This window comes from Engystomops pustulosus, chromosome 3 (assembly GCF_040894005.1).
Source record: "Engystomops pustulosus chromosome 3, aEngPut4.maternal, whole genome shotgun sequence".
Lineage (NCBI taxonomy): Eukaryota > Metazoa > Chordata > Amphibia > Anura > Leptodactylidae > Engystomops > Engystomops pustulosus.
In genome coordinates, this window is record NC_092413.1 from 61,639,472 (window position 1) to 61,656,175 (window position 16,704).

General features: G+C 39.5%; 1 protein-coding gene across 4 annotated transcripts in view; it reads left to right on the forward strand.

The window, feature by feature from the left end:
- The window catches only part of STXBP5 (syntaxin binding protein 5), a 468,111-nt gene that overhangs the window by 293,174 nt on the left and 158,233 nt on the right, over positions 1–16,704 (forward strand). For all 4 annotated transcript variants that reach the window (XM_072140931.1, XM_072140932.1, XM_072140933.1 and 1 more), the window contains one exon: positions 2,293–2,447. In XM_072140931.1, the coding sequence (XP_071997032.1) occupies positions 2,293–2,447 (155 nt within the window). The remainder of the gene's footprint in view (positions 1–2,292; positions 2,448–16,704) is intronic.

The following is a 16,704-nucleotide window of genomic DNA, read 5'->3' on the forward strand; positions in this document are numbered from 1 at the left end:
CCCTTTGTCGCAGCATTTAGCACAGTTTTTTTTCTCGAAACACTGATGTATTCAGAAATCCATCTTCACCCACCACAATCTCAATATCCAAAACTTCCATCTTTTTTGGCTTACAACTTGAGTTAACTTGATGTTCAAATCGTTAAAGTACAATAGATGTAAAAAGTCATCCAAGGCCTCCCTGGTGTCCTGCCAAACAAACAAAATGTTGTCAATAAATCACATCCATGACACCACATGGCCACTTGATATATCAATGGCATATTGTACCTTCTTATGCTTCCGTAGGCCCAAAAAAAGGTTTGCGTACAAGGGGGCACAAGTCACCCCTATCACCGTTCCCCTAACTTGTAGATAGTATTTTTCTCGGAGCAAAAAATAATTGTGTTCCAACACAAATCTCATTAGTTTTAGGAGTAAATTTATAAGCTCTGGATCGAGAACACACTGGGGCTCATTTACTAAGGGCCCTGCAGACCGCACTTCCGTCGGACATCCCGACAATTTCCGTTTTGCGTGCGGGGCCAGGGATTTATAAGGGTTTTTTGTGCACGCGATCAGATTTTTGCACAATCGGGTCGGATTTCATGCGACACAAATTGGTGTGCGGCAGTCGGACGGATTCGGGCAAACCGCGGGATTTAACTTCAAAATTGTGTCGCAAGATGGTGAACTCTGGCAGACCTTATTGGGGAAGCGACACATGCAGGATATAGGGCACATGATCTTCATGAATCGTGGCAGAGTTCATCCTCGTCGGACAGTCCGGATCGGGTGTAAATGTGCCCCACTGTCTAAGAAAATAATTCAACTGCATATCCAATACATGTATACATTGATTCAACATCACATGATACCAAATACATGTTGGATTCCAAAGAGACCCCATTAATTTGTCTCAAGACGTCTGTAGAGTTCCGTATATATGATGGTAAACTCTAAACAATTGGTCTCAGATAATAGTCAATAAATTTGAAAATTGGCTCAAACTAACTGTCATAGCCCGATACAGTTTGTCTTCCCGGGGGCTTTGTGAGATCTTTATGGACCTTGGGCAAAAAGTCTAAGGTCAGCATCACTGGAAAATCCACCACACGACCATCATTGGTCTTCTTAGAACTGACCCTATTGTTGAGTGCTTCAACAAGAATAAGATCTAGTTGTTCCTTGTATGCTGCTGTCGGATTATATTTCAAAGCAACATAGTACTCTTGGTCTCCCAATTGTCGATGGGCTTCCTGTTAATAAATTGCCCTTGGCCATAGCACTACTTTGCCCCCCTTTTCTGCCGGTTTAAAAAGGATCTTTCATTTGTCTTAATTCCTTCAGAGCTTTTCTTTAGTCAAAACTCAAATTATCATGCTCATATGTCTGTGGAAGTTTTCTTAATTCATTGATCGTCATGCAGACAAACATGTCCACTGCTGGACAATTTGACATATGGGGAAACCAGTTATATCTGGGTTTAATGTAGTCCAGGAATTTACCTCTTACTTGATACCCTTAGCCAATTCCTCTAGCATCCTTGCCATGATGTAGTACTACGTCCAATGTTGGAAAGGCGTTTTCTTTTCAATATTCTCAAGACTTCTTTTCTCCAAACCCACCTTTTAGAAAATGAAAATCCTTGAGCAATTATGCCACTCCACTTCGGATATGATGTCAGGGCTTACGTTCCACTGTGTTTTGCTAGACCTTGAGTAATGGTGGCCAAGTGATCGCCTACATTTGCTTATCCAGCATTCAGACCCTGCTGACCAGCCGTATAGTGATGCCTTTGTTGAACTATTATGAAAAGCTCATTGTAATACCAAAAATAATTATCTTTAGTTTTTTACATGTTAGATTGAGCAATCACAGTGCTTAGAGAAGGGTTATAATTGGACATGTGTTTAACAGGTTTATGTGTTTTATGTGGTGTTAATAGTTTCTTTTGTCTGTATATAAGAGGAACTGTGACCATCACCTTAGATCTCAAAGGAGGCCATTAGCTAGCTGCTGTTTTGTGGTTCACAGCGCTCATTTACAGTCGTTTTGAATTAGGCCAAACACCATAGACACACACTATATTAGGAATCTGCCAAGCTGTGTTTTTAATGTTAAGAGATGAGTAATACATGCACACCTCTACTACAACTTTTTTAGAATATTTATTTTGCAAAATGACAACAGCAGTTATGTTTTCAATGTTAATTTATGTCACACAATGCATTTTTTAATGTGGCTTTATAATACCCTAAATTAATATTACTTTTGTTTTACAGTTCACCATTTTGTTCTCTTATGTTTTAGGGAGCCTTTTATTATCCTCTCGGGGGGTCTGGCCTATGATACAGCTGGAAGAAGACCTTGCTTAACTGTCATGCATGGAAAAAGCACAGCAGTCCTAGAAATGGATTATCAAATTGTGGATTTCCTTACACTTTGTGAAACTCCATATCCAAACGGTGAGAATGCGACATCATTTTGAATAAATTTTTAAAATCTTGAAATAAAAATCCTCCAACCCCAAATCAACACTTTTTGAATCACCTACACATGCTGAGAGTTGTCTCATTCACTAGAAGGTTAGTCATTAACTACTGTACACTACTGATCAGAAAGAGGCAAATGTGGCATCTAGCAACTTGCTAGTGATTATCTGCTCCATTAGGTCCAGAGATACTTGAAAACTTCTTCCTGCAGAATGTTCCCCAGATAATGCAGCACATCCCCACAATGTGCACTAAAACACAACAGGCTTTGTATTGCGTGCATGGATAACAACACTATGCTCATAATTAATATATAGTCATTTATAACACAACTGTGTTGTGAGCGCAACATATAACATATATAGTCATTTATAACACAACTGGGTTGAGGTAGCGTGAGCTGAATCATAGTATATGAGGCTGGAAAAAGAAACAAGTCGATCAAGTCTAACCTTAGCGAATGATTTTTCCTCATAACCCATGATAGTTTGGCTCTCTAGAAAGTCATCCAGGCCTCTCTTGAACATGTACATAGAGTCCACCATAACAACCTTCTGTGGCAGAGAGTTCCATAGTCTTTACTGCCCTTACAATAAAGAATACCCATCTAGGTCGATGGTAGAACTGCCTCTCCTCTAGGTGTAGAGGATGCTCCTTGTCCTGGTCACAGGCCTGTGTATAAAAATATCTTTGGAGATGTCCACGTACTGCCCATTCAAGGTATTTGCACATTGTAACTAGGTCTCTTTTTGTCTTTTGTCTTTTGTCTCTAGATGTCTGTTTTCTGAACTGAACAACCCCAAATATTGTAATCTTTCATTGTATTCTCGTCGCTCCATTCCCTTAATAATCTTGGTCGCTCTCCTCCACACCTATTCCAGTTCTACTATATCCTTTTTATACACTGGGGCCCAAAACTGTACACAATATTCCATGTATGGTCTTACCAGTGATTTGTATAAGGGCAAAACTTATAATGAGAATCTTTCTCTCTTGATGCATCCCATAATTGTATTTGCTCTAGTAACAGCTGCTTGGCTTTGGTCACTAAAATTAACTTTACCATCCGCGAATACCCCCAAGTCTTTTTCAGCTGCAGTTTTACAAAGTAATTGACTGTTGTACTATGGCCCCAGTAGATACCTCTACATTTTTCTACATTAAACATCATCAACCATATTTCAGCCCATTCCTCCAGCTTCCTAAAATCCCCCTGTAATGCTGTGCTATCGGCCTCAGAATAAAATCTGCAAATATTGAAACTTGACTTTGTAAACCCAGCCAATGGAACCTGGGATCTTTGGTCAATGGAACCTGGGATTCCCAGCCAGTTCTGCTGGTACCTTCCAGGTCTAAAGCTGCATTGCTGCTATGGGACTTGCTGCATGTCTGGTGTGGGTTGAGGTAGCATGAGGTGTATGTTACATAAGACTGCATGTTTGGCAGGGGTTGACATGGCATGAGATCTATGTTACATGGTACTGTGTGTCTGGCGCAGGCTGACGTATCATGTTAAAGGGGTTTTCCCACCAAACAAGTTAAGCCCTATCCTCTGCTTGCTGATTGGTGGGGGTCTCAGTGATGAGACCCCCGCAGATCACGAGAGCAAGGCACCTCCATCGGACCTTTTGTTGTTCCCCGAGATGGAGTGGATGGCCGCGCTCTGCAATCTTCATCAGTTCCATAAAGTTGACTGGAGCAGAACGGCCAAGCGTGGTCGTCTGCTCCATTCGTCTCTGAGAGCGACAAGGGGTCTGATGGAGGTAACTAGGACTCCTCGTGATCTGTTGGGGTCTCATCCTGTGGATAGGGCCTAACCTGTTTGGCGGGAAAACACCTTAAATAATAATAATGTTTATATAGTGCCACCATATTCTGTGGCGCTGTGCAACTCGTAGGGGACAGATACAAATAAGATAAAACATAACAGAGCACAAACATTCATAAGCAACAGAAGGAGTGAGGGCCCTGCTTGCAAGAACTAACAATCTGAGAATGAAGGGGTGACACGAGGTAAAAAGGTTTATGTGGCATGGAGTTTTTGTTACATGGGACTGCATGTCTGCTGTGGGCTGAGGTAGCATGAGATTTATGTTACATAGGGCATAGGAGTGTCTGGTGGAGGTTGAGGTGGAAATAGATGACATCCCCTCTACTCGTTAGGACAGTAGGTCACAAGTGTCGCAGTTACTAATGGACAGGTACCATAGACACTTCAGTTTTCACCTTGAGGAACGAGTCTCCTGTGCATCGCTACATCTCCCTCAACCAGCTGTTCCATCACTGCTGCATCTCACGCTTATGAACTGCTATTGTTGCCTCAAGCTGCAGCAGTGAAGGGCCCACAGCGCAATGCGCTCAGTGAGAATGTCCCCCATGTGTCTTTCATGACCATGAATGGGGGACATAAAACATTTGTATAAAACATACAGATCAATATTTACTACAAATTAGTAAAAGATCCCTGTGGAGAGGGGAGAGCAATTTTATATTCTTGTACATAAGGAGCAATATTATAGTAGTCATATTCTTGTACATAGGGGGCAGTATTATAGTAGCTCTATTCTTGTTGTACATAGAGGCAATATTATTGCAATGTCCACTTTGGAGAAATGAATGTCCAGCACATTTCTAATATTAGGGATAAATGAACAAAAAGAAAAAAAGGGGATTAAAAGACGAGCAATGATCGGTAGTTTGATATACAGTCTGTGGATGGGACTTACAGGGGATGGTTAGGTGGGGGGACACAAGTTACTTCTGTTTGGACCTTGTTTGTTGAATGCTCCCTCTCACACTTGGGGTGAAGCAGTCACTGAAGGTGCTCCCCAATGCCACCACAGTCTTGTGCATGTGATGGGAGCTATTCTCCAGAATAGACTTCAACTTACACAGCGTCCTCCTCTCAGCTACCACCTGCACTGTGTCAAGAAGACCCCCCAGAACAGAGCCAGCTTTTTCCCAACAGACTACACCAAAAAAGACGGCTGGTACCACTACAGAGTTGAAGAAGGTCTTAAGAAATGCACTCCAAATGCCCTCAGCCTCCTCAGCAGGTATAGCCTGTTCTGACCCTTCCTGTGAATTGCATTTATGTTCTCTGTCCACTCCAGCTTATTGTTGAGGACACCCACGTACTTATAGGACTTTACTGCCTCAATGTCCATCCCCTGGATAATCACTGGTTGAGAAGGAGGACTGTGCTTATGGAAGTCCACCACCATTTCCTTGGTCTCCCCAGCATTAATCCCAAGGTGGTTTTGTTGGCACCAGTTCACAAATTTCCTGATCATGTCTTTGTACTCCTTGTCGTTCTCACCTGTAATGAGGCCTACTAATGCATCAGTCATGAGAGAACTTCTGGAGGTAGCAGCTACATGAATTGTACCTGAAGTCTGCTGTGTACAATGTGAAGAGGAAGAGGTGCACACACAGCCCTGGCTGTATGGTATTGAAAGCACTTGAGATATCAAAGAACATTCTCACAGTGTTCTCAGGTTTCACCAGGTGAGAGAGAGTTCGATGTAGAAGGTGGATGATGGCATATACACCAATGCCTGTCTGATAAGCAAACTGTAGGGTGTCCATAGATGATCTCACTAGTGGGCGGAGATGTGCGAGAACCAACCTCTCAAAGGCCTTCATCAAATGGGATGTTAATGCCTCCGGTTTGTAGCTGTTAAGGTCCGATGGGTGAAGTGTTTTTGGAACTGGTACCACACAAGATATCTTCCAGCGGTATGGTACCCTTCCCAACTTCAGGCTCATGTTGAACATATGTGCAATGATACCACAATGCTGATCACCACAGGTCTTGAGTAATCTTGCACTGATGCCTTCTGGTCAGTCCTGCAGCCTTGCTCACTTTGAATCTTTTCTGCTCTCTTCTCACCTGGGCACTCGTAAGGATCACATTGTAGCCTTATGACTGACAATTGTTTTGACTGATTTGGAGATGAGGGTTAACAGCAGGGGATCTTGTGGGGGAGACATTTAGTGTGGAGCAGACAATAGAGTGGTTTCCTGATGACAAGGACTGTTGTCTCAGTGGAGATGCCTGTAAGGTGGGAGGGGCAGGTGTGTGATCAAACCTATTGAAGAATAGATTAAGTTCATTAACCCTCTACTTATCTGCTGTAACTTGAGAGACTGTCTGTCTGTGACCAGATATTGATTTGAGACTTTTCCAGACCTCATGGATGAGTTCCTGTTTCATCTGCTCCTCTATCTTCCTGTTGTATCTGGAATTCCCCTCCCTTATTTGTCGCCTCAGCTCCTTTTGAACAATCCTCCCTGTTACCTAATCTAAAAAATCTCTTTTTCTCTTTAAGAAGAGCTTTTATATCAGGTTTAATCCAGTGTTTGTTGTTAGAGAAGCACCTCACCATTTTTGTGGGTACCATGTTCTCTGTACAGAAGTTAATATAGTCCATTATGCAGTGTGTTAGGCCGTCAATGTCATCCCCATAAGAATACTTCAGTTCTTCCCATATAGATGTGTTGAAACAATCCCTCAAAACCTCTTCAGCCTCCGCAGACCATATCCTTGCTGTGTGGATGACAGCTGGTTCTCTCTGTACAAGGGGTAGGTACCCAGGGCATAGTTGCACAAGGTTGTGATCTGCTCTCCGCAGGGGAGGTAGGGCTGAAGACTTATATGCCTCCTTTATGTTGTCAAAAAAAAAAGGTCCAGTGTATTATTTTCCCTTGTGTTGCAGGATACATACTGTGTGAAATTTGACAATGCAGATGTTGGACAAACGTGGTTAAAATTTCTACACACCAGAAAGAGAGCCTGGGGGTGCAGTGTCTGCAGCTGGCTCAGTGCAGCTTGTAGGACCTCACAGGCAGTAGTGGCATCCACCAGTTCTTCCATCATTATTGCCCATAATTGACGTCTCTTCCTGGCTGTCCGAAGAGCTCCAGCCCTAAATCCTTGTCTCCTTCTTTTCCTCAGTTTTTGGGGGATGTCAGGTCTGATAGCGTGCTGCCCTGACATGTCACTGAGCTCCAGCAAATGTTCCCTAGTGTAGACAATAGACCCCCGGCTCCATACAGGCTCTCCAGATGCCATTGTAGTTCTAAGTGAAAAAACTATAAAAAGTATTACACCTACAAGAACCAAGAAAAAAACAATAATAGATATAGACAACCTCGTGGTTAAAAAATCAATATCATTTTATTATTATATACATATTTAATAACAACAAAAATGGAGCAACACACAGATAAGATTGCACAATACCCGATGTAAACTTAGAATATAGCAGCAAGGGTTCCCTAGAGTAATACACTAATGCCAGAAAAAGTTTGCAAAAGGTAGAAGTAATAAGCAGCCCAAGGTAAGGCATCTAGCTATACAAAAAATCATAACTCTAGCATGAGTATACTAAAAATACTATAGTAAGTAGAGGGAAAACCACATATTATGCATATAAGTAAATAGATCACATACAGACCGTCGGTATAGTGCAATGACCCCGACACGTGTTGGGCTCATTGCACTATTATTGGTTTTTTCTTGGTTCTTGTAGGTGTATTACTCTCTTTGGGAGGATTGGGGTCAGTGGCCCATTGACCTCACCCCCTGTTTTCTTGTTGGTGTCTATAAAAAGTATTGCAAGGGTCCAAGTCCTTAGTCCATTATCCATAATTGAATCTCTCTTAAGTAGAGTATTAGAAGTAGAAAAAAAAAATAACGTAAAGAAAGAATAAGCTCATAGGTGAGCAGAATCTGCTGTAAAAGGCTGCCACTCCGTGCTGTGCCTATACATCAAACAGCGTTTCAAACTCTGAATCTAATGTGAACAATGACTTGGACAATGCTGTGAGTTTAGAAATCTACTGTTTCATGAACAAAGTATTCTTATTATGCTAAAGGATCTTCATGAGAAGGATTCACTTGATAAACCTCTAAATACAGATATATATAGATATATGTTACTTCTAACCCCAAATTTTACCGTAAAAAATCAAGGGGAACAGTTTTGGAGGATTTTCACGGTTTAGTGGAGAAAGAACTAAAGATTTTAGAAGATAGCTGTGATACTAACAGTATTAAAGAAAATTTAAAGAAAAGACAGCTATTCGTGACAATACTAATGTTGTTCTACAGAAAGCAGATAAGTGGGAAGGCTCTGGCAGTGCTAGATTCCAATCTTTATGAAAATTCTATTTACACTATGTTAAATCAGAATGAGAAATATTTGAAACTTAAATTCTGTGGATGTGTTTAGTGAAAAACTTCTTAAACTGTTACAAGAGGGAGTGCATGTGGGTGTACTTTCCATTAAAGGATTAGATTTTTTTTTTAAACTGAATGTCCTGTCACATCAGTATTCCATGGGCTACCTAAAATACATAAAACTATCCCCCCCACCACCACTCAGACCCATCATAGCTGGCGTGGTCTCTCTTAATGAGAACCTTAGTAAATTGGTTGATTTCCACTTATCACCACAAGTTAGCAGAATTCTGGGTTTCTTTTAATACGCTTCTTCAGTCCTTCACACCATGAAACCGATTAAATGGCAGAATAACTATATATGGTTAACATGTGATGTACACCTCACCATTTAGCCATGAAAGCACTTAGCCATCATTTGGAAAAATATAGCTGTTATGATAAGGGGCTCAAAGAATTTATCATCATGTCAGTAGACCATCTACTCCACACTAATTACTTTAGTTTTAATGATGACTTTTTCTTGCAGATTGAGTGATCTCCTATGGCAGTGATGGCAAACCTTTTAGACATTGATTGCCCAAACGACAACCAAAATCCATGTATTTTTCGCAAAGTGCTGATGCGACAATTTAAGCAGTAACTTATTACTCCCTGCTCTGTCACAGGTTTAAATTGTATAGACACCCGAGGACACCAATGCAGTAAAAAGAAGGAGAAGAAGTTTGGATCATCATTGGAGCTTCCTTCTAGAGTCCTCGGCTGTTTGGGACTGGAAGAGGCCTTGAGCCCTGTTTGGCGAACTCTGCACTTGGGTGCCCATAGAGAGGGCTATGAGTGCCACCTCGGGCACCAGTGCCATAGGTTCGCCACCACTGCCCTATGGGGTCAAGATTTTCTCCCTCTATAGCAAATATCTTCATGACTTGGTGGGAGGAGGATATCGTCTACATATCTGCTAATCCATTTATGCTAGATATACTCTGGTATGGAAGATTTATAGATTATGTCCTTTGGCAGGGACTAGAAGACAGGATTAACACGTTTTGGGATTATTTTGTTAATAATAATTCACTTAATCTCAGTTTTACTGGAGACTTGTCTGAAAAGTATATATCCTTTCTAGATTTAACATTAGAGAGGGACCCCGTTTTCGCAGCTGTTCATATGGAGACCTATGGAGGCTACGAGCTGTCATCCAGCTCATTCTATTAAGTCAATCCCAGTTGGTTAACTACATAGGTTGTGATGCAATTGCTCTAGAGATAGCACTTTTGTACTACAAAAGGAAGTGCTAAAAACTTACATAGCCATGGGTATAAAAAAAAAATAGTTGTTAAATAGAGCGAAGTGTAGTACCCTACATTTAAGACAAGAAGATATACTTTTATTGAATAAAGGGGTTACAAACTCAATCTTTTTTTCCACAAAATAGAGTGTAAATTATAAAGAAGTTTGCTGTATTATTTATAAATATTTGCCAATGTTAAAACCCTGATCCTACCTTGAGATACATTTTAAAGTAACGCCTTTATGTGTTTCCCGTTGTGGTAAAACACTGGGAAACATTTTATCACCTAGCTATTATTGAGAAATTATTATTGAGAGAAAATCTAACAAAACATGGTTATCCCAAAAAGATTTCTTTTCTTGTGCTGGAAGTAGACACAACATGTGTAAGTACACGAAAAAAGCATTGATGTAACAAAAGAAGAAAATCAAATCTATAAAAATAGACCATGCCATGACAAAGCCATCTATCTTATAGAATGTAAAGAATGTAACCTTAGATACATTGGTAGCACGAAACGTAAGATTAAGGACCGCATAAGTGAACATTTTTCTGATGTGGCAAAGAAAAATAGTGGCGTATCGGGTGCCATACGTCATTTTATTGACAAACATACAACTTACTCATACGCACTCTTTCTTTGGTCTGGAACAAATTAACACACCTGTGCGTGGTGACTGAGTAGAAAGGCTTTGCAAGCGCAAAGCCTTTTGGATATTTACCCTCAACACTAGGAGCCCAAAGGATGAATTTTTGGGAAGTCTTGATTTCTTTTTATTGGTTTTGTAAATAACAGCTATTCATGTATTAACAATCTTTATATTTGTATAGTGATGCAATTGACATCTATGTGAATTAATGAGGATATGGTGTTTTCTCTAAAAGTTTTGTGATTGGCTTACTTTTATTTTAAATATTAGTGTCTAAGACTATAGTATTAGCCATGATTAAGAGGGTTTACCCTTGAAACCTGTCGGCTCTTTGTCTAGCCACAAACTTTTAATGATGACTCGATAAAGAAAAGATTTTATGAAGAATTTTGCTGGACATTCATTTCAAGACCCGTAGCCAGCGAAATTAGTCCTTTGCACAATCAACTGTGATTTTACACTTGGTTTCACCAAACTAGAGTAAAGGGGGATGGTGTTTGCTGATTTTTCTTCTGTAGATTATAATCGTTATATCCTTGTACATATGGGCAGTGTAATAGTAGTTATATTCTCGTACATAGGGGGCATTATTATAGTAGTTATATTCTCGTACATAGGGGGCAGTATTATAGTAGTTATATTCTCGTCCATAGGGGGCAGTATTATAGTTATATTCTCGTACATAGGGGGCAGTATTATAGTAGTTATATTCTCATACATAGGGGGCAGTATTATAGTAGGTATATTCTCGTACATAGGGGGCAGTATTATAGTAGGTATATTCTCGTACATAGGAGGCAGTATTATGGTAGTTATATTCTCGTACATAGGGGGCATTATTATAGTAGTTATATTCTCGTACATAGGGGGCAGTATTATAGTAGTTATATTCTCGTCCATAGGGGGCAGTATTATAGTTATATTCTTGTACATAGGCAGCAGTATTATAGTAGTTATATTCTCGTACATAGGGGGCAGTATTATGGTAGTTATATTCTCGTACATAGGAGGCAGTATTATGGTAGTTATATTCCTGTACATAGGAGGCAGTATTATAGTATTATATTCTTGTACATAGGGGGCAGTATTGTAGTAGTTTATATTCTTGTGCATAGGAGGCAGTATTATAGCAGTTATATTCTTGTACATAGGGACATAGGGGGCAGTAAATTAGTAGGGGAGCGGCATTTCAGTTTTTACCTTGGGTAGCAAAAAGGCAAGAATCAGCCCTGTGCAGCAGATAATAAGTAAGAATAACTGGCTGGCTGCAGTACTCTGGTCTATGAGAAGCTCCTGTGTGCAGCCAGTCATTTTGCAATTATTACCTGCTGCATGGATTCAGAAACTTTACATCATCATTATGTTGGTCTTCTTTGTGCGTTGTATTGTAGTGTGCTCTGTCTGATCTAGGTTACATTATTATGCAGTAGTAGTTTCTGGAGGGTACTTTGGTTTGTGGCGCATCTAGTGTTGTGGTTAAAAGTGCAAGCCCCCTTGGCGGGTAGCAGTATGGCAGTGCGGCCCTCAGACCAAAAAAGGTTGTGCACCCCTGATTCAACAGTAACTAAAATAAATAGTTCCCCTTAATTTTAAAGTGACATATGGTCCTCCTGAATCATGTAGAATAAAAACAGCACTCACCCCATACAGGACCTATATATGAATTATTTGCTGCACAACTCTACTGAACTTTTGCTTCCGGTTTTTCTTTTGTAGATGAACCTGTTAACACACTTTTAACATCCAGTAGTTGAGTATAATATATTTCTGTAGCTCTCATTGGGCCTAGGGTCCATGGGAGCCTATGGCTTTTCAAATACGGATGTCTTAATCAGCCATGTAGATAATTGGACAACATATAAGCTTGCTGAAAGAGCAAGCAAGTGTATATGTATATATACATCAGGTGAATTAATTATTTAACTTATCACCGATTTTCTAAGTAAATATCTTTATAAATGTGCTATTGATATGACATATTTATAATTGATCCAATCCACACTTGCAAAGAAATCAAGCCAAAGATGTACATAAATTAAATTGTGTAATAATGAGAAATGACAAAGGGAAAATTATTGAAAACCTGAGAAAATAGAGATGCAAAAATCCAAGAAAAGGCATGACAACCGTTAAAATCAGTACAGTAAACGGTAATTAGAAAGCAATCCTACCACTTCCTACCGCAAAATCCTTTACTGAGTACCTCAATTCCAATAACTAGGGAATATCCTTCTCTGCAGAACACCAGGAAACCTCAATTACATCTCTAGACCTTACAATTTACACCAGAAATAATTCTATCCTCACCTCCACATTTTTTTTTAAAGTAGATACTAATAGCTACCTCAATTATGAGAGTTCTCATTTTAAAAAGTGGAAGAATAACATCCCTTATAGCCAATATAAGAGAGTTAGAAAGAAGAACTGTACGGATCCCCAGGTTTTCAGAGAACAAGCTGCTACCCTGAAGAAACGATTCATAGAAAAAGGCTGGCTATCCAATAAGAATTCTGAAACAAGCGTACCACAGAACCAGTACGTTGACCCAGCAGGAGTGTTTGTCAAAAAACTCTCTGACAGACCATATTCCCGACACTAAAAATAACACCAAAATGACAACCCATTAAACTTCATAACCAGATACAATGTTAACTTTAGGGAAATATCCAATATACTAAGAAAACATTGGCATATTTTACAAAAAGATCAAATTCCCAAAACCCTCATCCCCACAAAACCATTAATAACTTACCGACGAGCCTCTACCTTGAAGAATATTCTAGCCCCGAGCCAGATAAAACAACATAACAAAACATGTAAAGAAACAACTAATGCTGTGGGCACTATGCCAATGATAAAAAAAAATGTGGCCACAAACTGTGTCTTTGCTGCCCGAATATTAATCACAAGGCTACTCATTTCATATCCAATAATACACAAGAAAAATTTCAGATTAAAACTACTATGACTTGCCAATTGAAATATGTTTTATCCCAGAAAGTACTTATAATCGATACCAAACTCTCTGTAGAAGAGAAGTTTATTGGATTTACAAAATGCATACTTTGATTCCAGATGATCTTAATGAAATAAATGAGACTATCATTTAGTTTAGTAGTCTCTCATCGTCAAATCCTCTGCCATTCACACCTCCCTTTTCCTTACATAAAACTTCTTGTCCAACGTTGCCAACCGTCAATGTTAGGATATAGGGTGATGATCAATAAACCACAGATTCTTCAGCGTGCATGTCATTGATTTCATTATCTTCCGGCATTCTGCGTTCCACTCATCCCCGACGAGTTCTATCTTCTACCAAAACTTCCGGTCATGTGATTGTTTCCAAAGACTCAATATCATGCAACTGTGGCATATTTATGGTATGTGTTTGATATATTAAGGACCCACTGTTATGTTTAAAAACACTTGTTATTTTGTTGTCTGGAACTAATGGTTATAGTACATGTCTGTACAAGATTGGTTATATCTCTAATCGCCTATGACATCACTTCCTCTTGAATGCATTTAAAAACCGCACAAATTGCAGAATCTCATATAAACCTGATGAAGCGTCCAGTTGTGACATGAAACGCATTGTCTTTGTATCATACAGTCTTTTATTGTTTTAAATTACTTTTTATCTAATGGCATTTAAGGTGCCTTTATTTATAACCAGGTTGCGCCATAGCAAACTCCTTTTCTCTCTTCCTCCATCCAGAGTGAACGGAGTCCATCTTCTTCCTCTTAGAACATCCACTATCCATGTTTCCCCAAGTTCCTCCTCGCCTTCCCAACCATAAAGGAGTTTGAATAGATGAGCGATCAAGCATGTGTGCTGATACTTTATCCAATCTCTATTAGAGTTATGGATACCATAGTCAAAACATGGGGAAAAAATCTACCTGTTGAATTGCAGGTGGCTACTTTGAAATATGGTGAAGGAGGCATATTGCTATGTGGCTTATTTCTAGTGAAGGGTAACAGCATACACACACATTCTAGAACATTGTGTGGCTTATTTACTAAGGGTCTGCGACTGCACTTTTCCGACGTTTTCGTGATTTGCGCTGCTGGGACAGGTATTTAACTGGGCATTGTGTCACAGCTGCACTGGCTTTCATGCGACAGAAATCGGGGAGCGGATGAGCCCTCGGACGATCTGCCGGATTGAGCTTGGGATTTAACTTTAAAATTGTGTCGCAAGATCAAGCACCTTAAAAAAAAAATTCCCGAAAGGGTAAAGCATTTGTTATATTTGTTATTATTTTATTAAACCGCGTTGGATGGGTTTCATTAGAAGTCAAATTTCTTAAAACATTTTTGAGGCATTTAAATGTATGACCTTTCCATTCATACAGGTGTTTCTAGGAAATAGGGCAATAACAGGCACTATCACCTAATATTCCTGAAAAAACTCCCCCCAACCACAGGGATGTAATTAATTATGCACATAACACATATTAACGCATATGATAATAGTCAGAGCACATCTATCTATCTATCTTTAAATCCAGATATAATGATACCTTACTATCAGGGAAAAATGACCATAAGGGTCTTTTGATTCACGAGGCTTTAACCATCCTCGTCCACGTTGCAAAAGTGAGTTCCGAATTATATAGTCTTTTGTGAGAGTCATATATGGAGAGTCATAACACACTCTGCAAGGGGCGTGCAAGTACATAAGCAGGCAATACTATTGGGTGGTTTCACCCCCGAAATTCAACACTATTGGATGTAAGCACACAAAGGAATGTAGAACCATTGGCTGTCTTCACATAAATAAAATGCCCAGATGTTCACCTGGATACCTTCCTCTAGGTCAGTGGTGGCGAACCTATGGCACTGGTGCCAGAGGTGGCACACAGAGCCCTCTCAATGGGCACCTGGGCCATCACCCCAACACAGAGTTCGCCAGACAGGACTCAAGGCCTCCTGCAGTCCAAGGCAGCCCAGAACCCTAGAAGGAAGCTACAATGATAATCCAAACTTCTTCTCCTTATTTCTACTGTATTGGTGTCCTCAGGTGCCTATACAATTTAAACATGTAAAAGAGCAGGGAGTAATAAGTTACTGCTTAAATGGTTGAATCGGCACTTTGCAAAAAATATGTGGGTTTCGGTCATAGTTTGGACACTCGGCATCTAAAAGGTTTGCCATCACTGCTCTAGGTGGTGCTAGCGAGCACTAAGTCTTTGTGTGCTGAGGGGCGAACCCCACCCAAACTTTAGTTTTCACTACACAAAGTTATGTGAAATGAATGCTGAGTCTTTAAAATGTCTGACAGTATGTAAAATGGCAGGCCCCCTCGGGTGTTTAACCCCTTTGTGACTAAGCCATTTTGGGGTCAAGCCTGATTTTTTAAATCTGCCGTTTGTTATTTGTAAGAGGTTATACCTCTTTTTAACACTTTAACATAACTTGGGTATTTTGAGATTTTCTCATTGTACTTCAAATTAATAGAAACATTTTGATGATATCTTTTGTGTTTAGTTATGAAAAAAATGGAAATTTGCCAAAAATTTAAATTTTTTTCAGATGGCCCCAAAATAACTTTATAACTTTAGAACTGTAAATTATGCTATTTTAGAAACTACACTCCTCAATGTATGAGAAATCAACTTTAATTAGATGTTTCACAGGGGTTAAACTGGATGTGTAATTTACAAACTAATTTGTTTTAGACAATACATTATTTTTGGACAAAAATTCAACTATCACAATGTATTAAATGAGTAAAAAATCCAGAAGTTTGATACCCATTTTCTCCTGAGTATGGGGATACCTCATATGTTTTGGTAAACTGCTGATACAGGCACAAAGACAGGCATAGAAAGGAAGGAGCGCAATTCAGAGCAGATTTGCATTGTCAAATTTTAAAGGCTATAAAATGTGTATTTTTTTTTTTTTGTAATTTGGACATATGGGGGATTTCTTTTCTTTTTTTTTTTTTTGCAGATACATTATTTGGGGGGGGGGGGTCAATAGCAAATAATGAGATTTTATTCACTATTTCTTGGTGGTGGGTAAAATTAAAATCATTAATTCTTGTTTATTGTTTTTAGCATTTTTTTTGTCTGTTCACAGTACCATTAAAATAGTGTG